This window comes from Anopheles cruzii, chromosome X (assembly GCF_943734635.1).
Source record: "Anopheles cruzii chromosome X, idAnoCruzAS_RS32_06, whole genome shotgun sequence".
Taxonomy (NCBI): Eukaryota; Metazoa; Arthropoda; class Insecta; order Diptera; family Culicidae; genus Anopheles; species Anopheles cruzii.
Genome location: NC_069143.1, coordinates 10,054,223 through 10,069,492, shown reverse-complemented (window position 1 = coordinate 10,069,492; position 15,270 = coordinate 10,054,223). Strand labels below are relative to the sequence as shown.

General features: G+C 49.7%; 1 protein-coding gene across 1 annotated transcript in view; it reads right to left on the bottom strand.

Annotated features, from left to right (window-relative positions):
• The window catches only part of LOC128269518 (neurogenic locus Notch protein), a 44,745-nt gene that overhangs the window by 18,634 nt on the left and 10,841 nt on the right, over positions 1-15,270 (bottom strand). Inside the window, exons 2-6 of the mRNA XM_053007009.1 lie at positions 4,996-5,087; positions 2,229-2,240; positions 1,633-1,716; positions 1,275-1,546; positions 1,001-1,202 (exon numbers count right to left, since the gene is read on the bottom strand). Of these exons, the coding sequence (XP_052862969.1) occupies positions 1,001-1,202; positions 1,275-1,546; positions 1,633-1,716; positions 2,229-2,240; positions 4,996-5,087 (662 nt within the window). The remainder of the gene's footprint in view (positions 1-1,000; positions 1,203-1,274; positions 1,547-1,632; positions 1,717-2,228; positions 2,241-4,995; positions 5,088-15,270) is intronic.

Sequence of the window (15,270 nt, the reverse complement as noted above, 5' to 3'; positions counted from 1 at the left end):
CAAAGGACCCCTGCCAAGACCCGGTTACATGGAACCTGATTTCGGGCAAGAAATTAGTGGTTCTTCTCTGTCGCGTCCCCACAGACCCTTAACCACAACCATTCAAAAATATGAGGACAGTGTGTGTGATTTTCTAGACCCCGCTGAAGCCCCCGACTGAATGCCAATCAGGCGACCTTGCGGCTTGATTGCCTTGCCAGTTAGAGTTACAAATTAAAAATACAAATACGATCGTAGCCAATCTGAAACATTCGGCAGAAATTATCAGTTCGAAATGGGTCACAATCGGTTTGTTTTAACTCACTTGCAAGTTGCAACCCCGCGCCGGCCTAACTATCAGATCTAGACCTACGAAATCGGATTGTGTATGGTTGAGGTTGAATGATTTCAGGTTCGAAGAAAAATTAAATTTAGTTTGCAAATTATCTTTGAAGAGGAGACCCGTGTCGACTTTCGTGCCTGAAAAAAGCACGTTTTGCGATTGCTTTTCTGCAAGGCTGCTGCTGAAAAAAAACCGCTACAGAATTGCACGCAAATTGCTTGTCGAGAAGCGGGAAGGCTCTGGGAAAGATCTAGAAGATTCGAAAAAGATTGAGAAAGAAAGATTGGAAAGTGGATTCATTTTGAGAATCCTTTCAAAAGAGAAAATATCAGGGGTCAATCCGGGGAGTCGGTCCGAAACCAGATCGAGATTCGGCAAACAGAGCCCCAATGCTGTGTTGTGTCTCGGATGGGACCAGAAAGGTGTGGTCTACCGCAAGCTCCTAAGACCTGGTGAGAGCTAGTTAATTGCTACCGACCGACAAATGACCAATGGCTCACTGGAAGTCACTGCACACTAGGTGTCTAGACCTGCCATATGCTTTTGCTAACTTTGCTAAAAGAGATAGAGGCCTTACAACAGGCCTGGCCGTCTCCGGCCTGATTCGTCTTCGTCTCTCAAAAATGGGAACGGGTTAAAGTATGTAAAAAAAAAAAAACGGCTGGACAGATTACTTACTGGTAGGAGCCGTGCATGTTGACGCATTTGCCATTGTTTTCGCACGGATTCCGCAGACACTCGTCGACGTCCTCGGCACAGTACACGCCCTTGAAGCCCTTCGGGCAGATGCATTTGACGTGCCCGTTCGGCGACAGCGTACAGGTGCCACCGTTCCGGCACGGCGACGAGGCGCACAGGTTCTGCTTGTCGCAGTGTTTGCCTGTTGAAGGGGAGAAGAAGAGAGTTCAGTCGGTGTCCACTTCCACTTTGCGGAGTCGCGCTTGTGTCTTACCGGAGTAGCCGATGGCGCAGATGCAGGCGTAGTCATTGAGCGTCTTCAGCTTGCAGTTGCCCCCGTTGTTGCACGGGGACGAGTCGCACGCGTTCTTCACCGGAATCTCGCACAGGCTGGCGGTGTAACCGATCGGGCATCGGCAAGCGAACGTCGGGATGCCGTCCCGGAACGTGGTCTCGCAGATGCCCCCATTCTGGCACCGCGGACCGGCCGCCGTGTGGCACGGGTTGGGAAACTCGCAGAAATCGCCGGTGTAGCGCGACGTACAGCTGCGGGGGAGCGGGGGGGAAGAAGAATAGCAGCGATCAGTGGTAGGTCAGTGGGGGGTGGTAGGCGTCTCACTTCAGATACTCACTTGCAGTAGTAGGAACCGTTTGGTCGCCCAACGCACGTGCCGCCATGTTTGCACGGTGAAGGTGAGCACGACAGGAATGCTGTGAAGGAGAGGCAAGAGAAAACGAACGATGTTAGCTTATTAGTCGAAAGGACGTTAACGCGAGCGCGAGCGGGACTCGCTACGCGAAAAAAGGTTCGAATCAGATATTGAGGTATTCCTGCAGCAGGTATTTGAAAAAGTTGGATTAGAAAAAAAATGTCCTTCTCTCTAGCAGGCTGGTCACTCTAGGTTGGTCACGGATTTGCTGGGGCGTGTGTGTGTGTGTGTGTGTGCAAAACTATACCCCGCCCTACCCAACCCCCCACACCAGAGATCTCCCATCTAACCCCGGTATGCTCATGCTGATTGCTGATCCCGGATGAGCGAAACGCGTTGGCTTTGGCAATTGATATTCATAACACCGTGCGCGCGCGCCGGGTTCTCCAGGGGGGTGGTGGCACACACACACGACGACGACACACACTCTCACATACAATAACATCATCGTCTCACAGCAATTGGGGCTCGCACCGTAAGGATTGATCACAATGTGACTGTGAAACCTGAACCACAGTGCATTTCTCGGACTTTCGGAAACGCTGGGCCAAACCAGAGAGAGAGAGAGAGAGCACGCGTGTGTGGGTGGATGGGTGTGGGTGTTTATAAAAAAAGAATGCCCATTACTTGACTTTAAACGGAAACGTGCAACTTCATCTGGGAAGTTTCTTAAACATTTAGTAAAAACTTTGACATTCTCGAATTGATGGGGCGCTGTTATATGCATACTTGGACGACATTAGGTTTCAGCAGGATATTTTTGGATCTTCGGAATCCACAAACACTACAGGGTGCGCGCCAAAGTGACAGGACCAATTTCAATGTCCATATTTTAGTTATGGATCGGTGGTTTACTCCAAAGCAACGGGCTGAAATTGTAGCCCCGTACATTGCAAATAATCGTTCAATCGTGTAAACTGTGCGTGCTTATTGTTGCCGAATTTCTTCTGCGGAAAACCACAGCGGAAACTGTTGATGTTAAGCCCGAAATGTTGTCCGAAGTGAAATGAAAAAATGCCCAAAAAAAGGGCCACTTTTTGTGTGTCTAATGGAGGCCGGTCATTTGATCGATATTGGTATTCTGAGTTATTTATCAATAAACGGCATTCTATACCGTAAATAAAGCTGGTTCATATGTCAAAATCGACTAAAAAATGGTGGAGTTATTTGACATTGAAATTGGTCCTGTCACTAAGGCGCACCATCCGTAGATAGATGGATCCCCCCTATACAACAAGCCACCATTGTCATTTGATCGTCAGCCATTCCATGATTTACGAACCCCACACTCCCCCTGTCTGTGTGTGTGTGTGTCTGGGTGCCAGACAATCGATACTCGACGTCGAAGGAAGGTGTTGTGTCCTCGAAGTTAAGTGACGGCCTCCGCCCCGCTGGGCGAAGTTACAAGAACGCGACGCACGCGTGAACTACAGTTAGGCTGACGTTGCTGCACAGCACTGGACACCTTAGCTTTTCCTTTTCGCGGAACCAACCGCCCGCCCCGCGCTGTGTTCGATGGTTCATTGGGTTGCCAGTTTTGCAAGAATTTAAACCAGAACCAAAGGCATCGTATTCCCCACGTTTTGCCTACAAAAACATTACGTAGAAAAGGGTAGAATGCGCGATCGACGATCGAACTAAGCTCCGTTCTGATTCTGATCATAAACCGGAAAATGGAGAGTTAGTTAGTGTCAGCTGGCCAAAGTTGAGTTTTCGGAAACAAATCTCTTCGTTCGCCCAACACTCTAACTCTAACTAATAATTAAATATATTCAGAAGGCAGCCTAAGTCAAGTAAGCTAATTTATTTCTCACTTTTATGTGAACTGTATAAAACGTTTGCTCCCATTCACAGCAGTGATTTTGTAACGATTTTTAGCTCGAGTTCCACAGTAATTTTTGACATTTCGGACACAAGCAGTAATTTAAGATATACATAAATAATCTGTAGATAGTTCATGGATGGACCACTATTTGCGCAGCAATTGGGCTGCTGCTACTTCCACTTCGTTCTGGGGTTCTGCGGTGAGTTGCCTCTGCCTCCACGAAAATCCCAAAAATGATACACATGGACCCCTTGGATCCCCCCTTCACGGCAAGCCAGATCACCAAGAATATATGCCAGCGACTCAGCGACTTCGTGACACGACGACTGGTTAGAAAGAAGAGACCGCTCCTGTCTATTCTGTTAGTTGCACAAATGAAGGATATACGCACAGGAGAGATTACACCCAACAGGCAACACAGTAGCGGACTAAACAACAGCTCCACAGACAGGTGGTGGTCCAGAGACATGTGAGGACGAATGGACCTTTCTGGCGTATCCGAGATCCGCAACCAAAAACGAAGGCGAAGGAAGAAGGAAGGTGAGGTTCTCTACAATCAAGACTCAACTGTCAGACTACAATCAATTTAAATATGCTTTTTTTTTCAGACCACCACCATTTCATCGATTTTGTCGAGTTGTTTTCGTCAGCTGAAGAGAGTTTTGATGGTGGTCGTCGTGTCCTTGACATGGCAAAACAGTTCACATCTCTTCTCGACCACACTTTGAGTGTGCTTTGAGTACCATATTCTTTGACCTAGTCAAATCTTTAAACCCCAAAAGACAAGACCAAGTCCAAGACCAAGACGTTTGCCAAGTTGAGGGGAAAAAAACCTTTTTAAAAAAGGTTTACAGCGGGAAGGTTTAAAACCACAAAATCCCCTGGCCGTTATTTGCCAGAATGTATAGCAGCAGCAGCAGCAGCAGCAGCAGGACCACGACCAGGTAGGCGCAAGTCGGTGATCTCTATAAACTGTCTAGTTGGCACTCTGGTCCGGGGCTGGATCTGGGGACCGACGGACCCTAGCACGCTTGTTTGTTTGTGTGTACCGTCGTCGTGTAGTCCCGAAAATGCACTGCCCCTGTGTGTGTGTGTGTGTGTGCACTCTGGAAATCTCTGATTTACCCAGCACAGAGCCCACAAGCCATGATGATGAAGCAATGGCGAGAATGGACGAAGAATCGAGTGATGCTTGTATATTTAATAACTCGTATTAGAAAACCTGAGCTGATATCCATAGGGAGCATAGGGAAATCCTGCACGCACACACACCCATGTGTGTGTGTGTGTGGATCGAAAACACACACAGCCACGCACAGTGGCATTAAATGCACTGAGAAGATAGAAAGGTAGAAAAAGAGCCGAGCATGGGGAGGGGAAGGAGCAGAAAATGTAACGCGCGCGGGACAACATAACCGACCGACCGACCGACCGAGTGAGTGAGTGTAGGGACGGCGCACATAACACACAGAAGAAGCAAAAAAAAGCAAGCCCAAAGCCTCCGTGAAAGTAATTCCGCGAAAGAGGCTGCTTGCTGGCTTGCTTGGCTTGGCTGTGTGTGTGGGAAGGTAGTGGGAAAGGTAGCGGCGGCGCTTGGGATGTGGAAAACGACGGAAAACGCTCCGGGCGCACCGAGGCTGAGACTGAGGGCTCCGTCCGAAGACACCAACAAAGTGGATGAAAGATGAAGAGAGAAAAAAACGACAAAAAGGTTTCGAATTCCTCTGCGCCACAGACACTACAGCCCGGGAGGAAGCCCAATAATGCTGCGCGTGTGCAGGAAGGGCGGCTGTGGTGCACATGTCTCTCGTCAGACCCTTCCCAGAGGGTGTTGCTGGTGGTGGTTGTTAGTTATGCTGCGGCCCTTTTTCGGGGTCCCGTGGAAACGACGAGATAAACAAAACCACCGACCGACCGACAGGTATTGGAGGACTCTCTCTGGGGAGCTCTATGTGGAGACACATTTCTGGGGCGCTTCTGAGATGCTACTTTTTGTTACGCGCGGTTTGCGGCGACAACTTCTTCTTTCTTGTGAGCCAGCCACCCAAGATGGTGTGAGGTCCACACGCGCGCGCGCGAGAGACACGAAGTTCGCAGGTCGTAGCGCGCCCTTTGGGGTCCCCGCAAGAAAGGAAAAAAAGGAAGCAAACAGCAACAAAAAAAAATGGTTTGAAGTTTCTGGAACGCAGAAGCGGAAGAATTAGGGCCGATCTCGCAACCCTTCGCTGTGCACAGCCAGCTTTTCCCGCGTACGCACACGCGTACCCACACACACACACACACACACACCCGATGTGGTCACAGAGCGAAAGCGGGATCACTACCACCACCAACACCACCATCACCACACCATCGCCAGCAGCAGTGGCCACAAGTGGCCACAGAGCCACTCACAGCCTCAGCCTCAGCTGGAGGGTGAAGGGTGCGGACAGGAGGGGCGCGGAGAATGGTGGGCGCGCTGAAAGACGAACAGCTGAAAGCAGCAATTCGTGGGAAAATGTCTCCTCACCACTTGTTGGTTGGCATCAATCTCAACACACAAAACGAAATTACCCGTCGCACACACCATGGTGGGGTCGGGTGGGGGGAGGGAAGAAACGGGAAAGGAACGGTTCCCCCGTCACCCCGCGAACGGCGAACAGGGAAGAGGAGGAAACGGCACGAAAGAGCGACGGCGAACGAGAGAAACACAGGAGACGACGCAAATGGTGTGCGCAGGCAGCAAGGAGTGAAGAAGTGAAGGAGGAATGCGGCTGAGTGTGGCGTGTGTGTGAGAGAGAGCGAGAGAGTGGCGGAAATGTTCCCAAGTATGTATGTGCCAAAGGCGGACCCCGGGTGGTGTGCAGCATGGACAGGGAGAGTCACGGGTGGGGGGGGGGGGGGGAGGTTAAAGACTAAGTTGACCGAGAGTGCACGCACCGCGCACCACGTCCGGGTGTGTGTTGACAGACCCCGGGCCAACGGCGCACAGATGATAGCAGACAACGGTCGGGGAAGGGCGGAGGACGAGAGCTAGAAAATATATGAGAAAAGCCAGACAAGGAGCGAAGATCTGGGGTGAGAACCAGAGAGAGAGAGAGAGAGAGAGAGAGAGAGAGAAAGAGAGACAGGAGAGAGAGCGCGAATGGACGTGGAAAGCGGAGGGGACAACAAAAATCCCTGGAAGTGAAGAAGAGCGGCGCAAAATGGAATAAAGAAAGCGGATCGACAGAATGAGAGAGAGAGAGAGAGTGAGAGCAAGAGCACGGCGCGGTGTGGTGGAGTGTGTGTGGTTCTGGGCGGAAGTGTTCACCGCGAACCCTCTGCTGCTGCACGAAGGACAGGGAACAAGGGCAAGGCGGAACACAGATGAGGAAGCAAGCAAAAGAGAGTGAAAGAGCATCGAGAGCGAGAGAGAGAGAGAGAGAGAGCGAAGAAAAGGAAGACACACACACCCCCCGGGTGGACGGGAGCGAGACGGAAAGTAACGAAGTGGTGTGTGGTGCCGAAGAATAAACAGAAAAATAGTCAAACAAAAAAGCTAGACGAACTTGTGTGTGTGTGTGTGTGTGTGTGTCAATGGGTGACATAAAGAAGAGAAGTGTAGCAGGCAGGCAGGGACAGGAGGTGTAGAGACGCGACGCGTGTATGGTGTGTGGGGCGCCCTACGGAACGAACGAGGGAACTTTCAAATTTGAACCCCGGACGACGACGACGACCACCAACTACCAGAGAGGGGCACCACCGGAAAAGGTGTCAAGTCTGGCGGAGGCGGCGGCTGCAGCTCGAGAATCCTTTGCATCAAGAAACGACCAGACCACACCAGACCACAGCAAGACCACTTTCTGGTAGGTAGGTCGGTAGCTGCGCGCCCAAAAAACTCTCGTAGAACCATCGACAGGAAGCTTCTTTTCGCTTGTTCCAAGTTCTTCCCCATGGGTGGGCTGAGATGGTGGTGGCTGGTTAACACCACCTATGGGAGAGAAGTTGGAAGAACTCCCAGAAGCAGCAGTTTTCCACACAACAGCCCCCCAGGTCTCCAGGTCTAATTGTGTCAAACACGTGCATGAAGAATGCACCTCCCCACATGCAGACCGAGAGGCCCTCCAGATCTACCCCGGATAATGTCTGGTCGTGGTGGTAGGCGAGGCGAGCAAGTTTCAGGTGTCAGGATGTTAGGAATGGACAGTTGGAACTCGTTCATCGTTCAATGATAGGACGCTAGACGCTAGAGTTTATGGATTCGGTAAACAAGAACTCATCCAGACTCACGCTCTCTTCCAGGGGATTCTTTCTGCCTTAGATACGTCTACGTCGTCCACATGGGGACGTCCGGATGGAAAACAATTTCTACGCGCAATTTATCCAATTCATGACGACCATGTCCAGTGTTCGTGGTTTAGGTCGGTGGTGGATCCGGTCCAAGGTGGATCCTTTCCACTTTGACTGTGACCTGATTGGTTCAATCAAAACACGCCACAAATCGTCTCGTCGTACGCGTCCGTCCTTGAATGCCGTCTGGGGGCGGGTACCACCATTAGACTAGGGTCCATCCAAATATGATGGCTAATGCGACAAATGAGATCTAGGCAATAGAGACTCGAACTGCGTTAGTCTGCGTGGGAAACCCCGTCTCGAGTGTCAAGTCTATAAAAACGGAACCAAAACTAATTGCGGGGCAAGCTCAGCCGAGTAAGCGCCGAACTGGGGCGGTTCCAACACCTCCCCCGTCCAACTCTTGTCACCACATCTCGTCTATATTGTTTGATCTCCGGGGAAGGAAACGAGAGCACGAATCGGATCGTGACCGAACACGTCCGAACAGGTTCCCCAGGGATACCGCGCGGCGCCCCGTCCGTGCGTGCGTCGCCTAATGTACTGGAGAGTCTAATGATAGTTTCTTATCGCCCTGACTGGCTGTCCAAGGGAACCCGCCGACCGGCCGGCACTACCGTTCAGTTCAGCGCGCCTGCTGCAATTATCACGGATGTGGTTAACCCTCTCTCTCTGTGTGCTGTGCTGTGTGGTCTCCACGTAACGTTCCTTTTTCCCAGACAACATCCCATCATCACGTAGGTCTTCGTCGGTCAGCAACCAAAAATAACGAATCCACCAGCAGAAGCAGTACTAAACCTTGAGGGCTCTCGCTGGGCTCTTGCTCTCTCTCGCTCTCGGATCTTTCTCGAAATAGTCCAGCATAGCGTGACAGGATACCACAAACGAAGTGCGCCGCGGTCGAGAAGGTGGATAATGGGTGGAGTGAGAGCGACGTACACAACACACACGCTACACACCCTGGCTGGCTGGCTGTGCCTGGGGGGGGGCTGGTGGTGGCGATAGCAACCATCTTTTCTCACGCTTAATTATGATCCACATTCTTACCGCCTTCTTACCACCAAACCAATGCGATGCGACCGCAGCAAGACCGAGACCGGCATTAGATTAGCGTTGTTGGGTCGGCCTTTTCTCGGTCGGCATATCGGCGGCAGCATGAGAGCGTCGTAACCACAAAGTATATACGATGGCGAAGCAAGAACGCGAAGATTGCGACACCAAACCCGGGAGCCGATAGTCTGGCTGAGCCATTCCATTCCAGACCTTGGCAATTGGCTGCTTGCCTTCCGGCGGGTCTCCCCGGCTGCTGATAAGGCGCTTGTGAGCTACTCACGCACACCCAGTTCCCTTCAGTTCGCGATCTATCGCATCTTCATCGCTCCCACCTGGGGGTGAAGATCCGGTAAAGTCAGTTCCTGAACGATCATCTTTAGGGCGTCCTTCTGCCAATATCTCGCGATCACGAGAGTATCGCGCGCCCGAAACTATTCTCGAATACAAGATCCACAAGAAGAACGAGACTTAGACGTAAACAGAGACGAGAAGTGTTTGACCCCAAGTTTTACACTGCAGCGCGCGACTTCGATCCGGATCCGTGCCATGCAGATGGGCGCGACGATATTATCCTATCCCCACAACAGCCCAGCCCAGGTTGTTGATTCAGGTCCGCACCATAATGTTTTCCGCAATTTTCTGTGCAGACGATTGTTGAGAAAACACACCACACGTCTGGTGTCTGGTCTGGGAATGAGGGGGCTGTGCTGTGTATATTTGGCTGTTTGGCCGTCTGATGCGTGTTTTCCGATTCTGTTGGGACGGAGTCGGTGCTAAACAGGTTACCGGATGGCAATACTTTATTAACCAAAACAAACGTGTCGCCCCATTGCCAAGTGTTGCCTCTTTCCCTGGCTAGATACTGGGGTGTTAATTGAGTTACACTCTTCAAATGAACGTATGTGCAATTTCATCACAATCGGTCAATTAATTTTTTTTTACAAGCCGATTGAGTATCGACATGTCACAATATTTTTACTACAATTTACAAAGTATCGTACAGTGATTACATTTTTATGTTTGGAAGGTTTAGGAAAGCAAAGGAGATTCACGAACGAATGTTGAAAGTATATAAGAACTCTTCTCCTTTCATTGGGGGATTTCTGAGTTTAAACGTGGTCGTACTAGCCTTCAAGACGATCTATGTTCAAACTGTTCAAAACAGACACAACACCTGAAACCGTAGAAAAAATACCGGATATCGTATTGCAAAATCGTCGAACCACTTAAAGAGATTTAGTAAAAGGCCTAGCCATCTCATTGAGCAGTACAACCAATATATTTTGACTACAGTATTGGGTTTCAGAAAGTTGTTTGCAAAATGGGTGCCGCATTCGCTAAACACGCATTCGAATGCAAGTTTCACGACAAAACTTAAAGTGTTTTCGATAGGATAAAGTGGATTTTGTGCATCGATTCAACACTATGGATGAGGCTTGGGTCTATCACCATGGATCCTGACTCAAACCAAGAGGCTAAGGAGTGGTTTTAACCTTTTTCTTCGGTTCCAAAACGAGTTTCGACCAGAAATTGTTGCGAAAATTGTTAGCGGATTACTTGCCGATAACCGATAAAACAATAAATTTTGATTATTGTTGTAACATTTCAGGCGAACTGAAAGAGAAAATGCGTGACAAAAGAACCGGTTTGCAGAAGAAGGATATTTTTCTTCCATCAGGGCAATGCACCCTCTGTCACAAGAACATTTCAAAAATGGCAAAAATTCATTCATTAACGTTCGAATGGTTAGAGGTTATCCACCGTATTCTCTAGATTTGGCCCCCGGGCAACTTTCATCTGTTTTCAGACATAAAAACGTTATGCGTGAAAAGCGTTTTCCATCGAATGATGACGTCATAACAGCTGCGGAAGCGTATTTTGAGGCCTTTCCAGTTTTTCATTTCAGGGATGGAATTTTTTAAATTAGAGTCTCCTAGGAACAAATATATTGATGTTCAGAAAGGCCATACTGAATAATAAAGCGCATTTCAAACCATAAAAATGTGTTTACTCACTGCCAAGTTACTGCAAAAAGGACATAAAATAGAAGGAGAGATTTGAAGCTAGCTCTGGGATCCTGTGGGAGTGTTCATTTGTCAGTCAATTAGACCCATGTATTGGGCACCGGCTTTCGCTTCGCACATATTTCATATTCGCAAAAAAACCAACCAAAAAAAAGGGCTGCCACAACATTATGATTTCCACCGACCCCCGGGGGGGGCGGTGGTTTGTTTATAGTTCTTGGCAGCAGGGAGGGCAGGACCACTTTGTAGCCGAGCGTGAAATTGATTGTGCTGCTGCTGCTGCATTGCTGCTGTGTGTTGTTATTGTTTGAATGTTGGTCTTCGCACTTCGCACAACACACACACAACATTAATGATGATGATGATGCGCGACAGCGGCGACCACCCTTGCCGGAGCCGTCGCCGTCGCCGCCGCCAGGAAGATCATATTATGGTTTTGACCACCGCCGCCGTCGACGACGAGGACCGCGCGATGACACTTTAACGGTAACAGATGGTGAACATCCGGCTCACAGACCGACCGACCGACCCGCTGCGACACGACCCGACCCGACACTCGACACCCATACCATACACCTACCCTACCTACCTACTTGTTGCATATACCGCCCCCCGGCCCCGGCCCGAGAGCATAGGTTTTCTTCTTTTTTTGCCCCGTGAAGCGCACCCCAACGCAACGCAACGCGGCGCATATGGGAATAAAAATGCGCGCGCCCGTGCCCGTGTGTGCGTGAGAGGGTTGCGTGCGTGCGTGCGTGCGTGCGCGGTGGCTCCGAATCGGGGTTTGGAAATGTTCGAAACATTCACAGCCCTCTTTACCACGGTAACTTAAGCCTCTCGGTGGCGCATCCGGTAGGCGAACGTTGGTGTCGTCTTGTTGTTCAATACTCTTCTCGCAGCATAATTGGACAGTATTTGCTTGCGTGTGTACGTGTGTGTGTGTGTGTGTGTGTAGGACGGGGTACAGTACCGTGTGATGATGATGAAGATGAGAAGAGACGTCGATTGATGCCGAGAGATGTGCCGCCGACAACAGAAAGGTGAAAGAAGCACCACACCCCAAAAAAAAAAAAAAAAGCCGGAGAAGGATAGCCCAGTAGCCCAGAGTAGTGCCCAGTGTGTCTGTTTTTTCGATCAAGACACGATCAATAAAAGCAACCAGTCTCCAGTCGCCCGTTCCTCCTATGTTGCTGAGCTGCCTGGAATTGAAATCAATTAATGCAAGCAATCCGCATCCTCTTCTTGGGCAATTGTTGTTTTTTTTTTGCATAATTGACGTAATAACTCGCGGCACCACGCGGCAGCAGTTCAGTGTCGGACTTTGACTTTGGATGGCACCACCACTGGCTTTTCGATCTCTTCGGCGGAATTTTTGTTGAGAGAATGCACTTCCAAGCTAATGAAAAGAGAGAGCCCACATGAAGATCACGGGCCCGATGATGGCCCAGACCAAGTCTCCATGAAGGAGGTTTCGAAGTCCCGAAAAAAAAGTGGACACAAAACTCTCGCACATTCGAGTAACCGGGGGAATTGTTTGTCTATTCCAAAATATTGTCATGGCAAAGACTCGGTGTCAAATTTTGTGCGAAAACTTATGGTTGGCTGTGGCGGGCTTATGGTGAAGCTATTCAAGCCCACTGCCTTATGAACCCCCTTTATTGGTGGGTCAAAAACTGTTCTCAGAGCTATCTTCACACCATTTTTGATTTTTAATTTTTTATGGAAGTGCTTCGAGAATTGGAGAAAAAAAAACGCTGGCACAAGTGTCTGGCGGGGATTACTTTGAAGGGGGGACAGAATAGATATTCCTGAATAAATAAACACTTTTTGAACAAAAACACAAAATTATCATTACTTTATGAAACAAATCACCACGTATGGTGGTGAACAGTGGTCTGACCTGAATAATACCTGACCGAGACCGTAGCACCGGGGATGGTATTGCATGACACCACTCACCTCCTCCTCCCCCCCCCCCCCCCCCCCTGCTCGTCACACGTTTGGCTTGAGGGGTGCATTTGCCGAAAATCGAAATTTGTGTATCGAAGCAGCAAATTTCTGGGGCTCTGGGTGCTGAATTGGCACAGTGAGCCGAATTTTCTCTATCTAAGCATAATAATGCTGCGCTTCGATGTGTGCCCACAGGAGGAGCACTCAGCTACACCGCACACTCAGGCTTGAAGAGAATTGGAAGGTGGCCTCTTTATTTTGCCTCTGCTAATCGCCGTGGGATCGCCTTCTAGAGTGACGTAGCCAAGGCCAACGATCAATGCACGCGAGAAGTGTGTGTGTGTGTGACGCGACGCAGTGCGGCAATTTCACTTGCAGTCATACCACCCCCTACTAGACCACCTGCACCCTCCCACCGCTCCCCTCGAATATGTTTTGTTGCCCTGTAACAACGTGTGCTGCTGCTGCTGCTGATCGTGAGATCGACGCGCCACGAAAACAACACGATTTTTGGCAGGGGGCGGCGGCGCCAGCGGGCTCTGTACGCAACCGAAAACAAAAAAAAACCCAATCTCATCAAAAGGGCTAAATCGACCCCCATACGCCGCAACACACCAAAATGTCAACTCACTTTAATCGTTCCCATCGACGACGATGACGACGACGATGGGGAAGCCTATCATAGCGTGTCGCTATTTTGAACGGGGGCTGACTGGGATGACTTTGGGGGGAACGAAAAAAACGAGCAAGATCATCCCACCACCTTTCGCAGCTCCACCGCCTCCACCGTCAGGCCCCCACAAGGTGCTCCGGGAGTGAGAGACGGTGTGTAAGTGGAGCGACAGCATTGAAAAGCTATTTACGACGGTGCTGCAGCGCAGCGCAGCATCATTAGATAATTGGCTCTGGAACCTACCAAGCAAGTCCGCGCCCCAGTCCGCGCCCTGAAACCCCCCCCCCGTCTGAGATGATGACCACGCTTGCAAGAGGGTACGCGGAACGGAACGAAAACCAATCTATATGGTGGTGTCTAGAGCCTTGAGGTGTTCTGGGGGATCGGACATCGGAGGAGGTTCCCATGCGCGCCGTCCGATGTTGGGAGACGCAGTCACTGCGGGGCTTTGTCAACAAATATGCTGCAAAGTTGCAGAATTGTTGCCGAAGAAAATGTAAATAAAACCGCTCTCATCACCCGGGAAAAGGGTAAACATTTGTATGCGCTTGCGAGGAGGGATCAACTAAATGTGAGGTTCAAAAATTGTCACACCACACAGCTGGATGTTTACGTCTCCGGAGCTCCGGATCCGAGGTTTTATATTACAGATGTTACTTGTTCCTAAGTGTGCTGCCGAGTCTATAGAACTACGCAATCGGATTGTGTAAAAATTGACTCACTAGCTGTCACTTTTGTCCTCCTCATTATGCCATTTTTGGCAACACTGCCTTGTTTTAACATCAGGTTCGGATGCTTTCAGATCAAAAAGAAAACTTAAAAAAAGGTAGTCCATATCTACTTTTGTGTCAGAAAAAGGGCGTTTCGCGGGGATCACATTGCCTATTCTGCTACAGAATCGCAACAAATCCTTGCCGAAGCTTGTTTTTAACGGATCGCAGAGCCGGTTTCGGTGGTTTAAAACAAAAAGGCGATTGCGACAAGCAAAGTGCGTCGGAGGACGCTCCAAAAACGAACTTTCTGATGGGGACCAGCAAGGTGTGGTGTATCACAAGCTCCCGATACCTCGTATACAGATCGCTACCCGTCGGACAACTGATCAATTCGAAAAAAGCGCGTTGATCGATCGAAAACGACCAAAATGGGTCAAAGACACGGGGCGGGCTGAGGTGCAGCACTTCGATTCCTACGAGGACGTTGAAACAATTGGATGACCAAATAGGTTTGTGCTTCAAAAGACGGACAATTCTTGCGGCTTGACATTCACGTTCCAGCAGCGACAGAGGGATGGGAGAAATGTACATAAAATGGAGTTTTTTTTGCTTTTCAATATAATAAACTTTGGGAAAACAAATCCGATTTCATAGTTCTGCACCTAGGCGGCGGAACATCCAACAAGCAGAAACAATTCATCCAACAATTGTGCAACTCCTGATGGAGCAACCACTCCAAAGAGCAAACATTTAGCAGCCTAAAACAAAAGCCAACACACGTATAAAACGAAGAACTGACGGGTTTGAAGGGGGGGTTGGGAGGTTGTTCCAACGACCTACGTGTTTTCCACCATGCAATAATGAACTGTGCGTGCGTGTCCGTGTGCGCGTGTCCGCCGCCGCGACCATCGTCAGAATGGTTTTTGGAAAAGAATGGAATCTGGTTGAATTATTCATTCCATTCGCTTCAGGCTTTGCTTTTCGGGGTGGAGAGCGCAGCATCCGGAA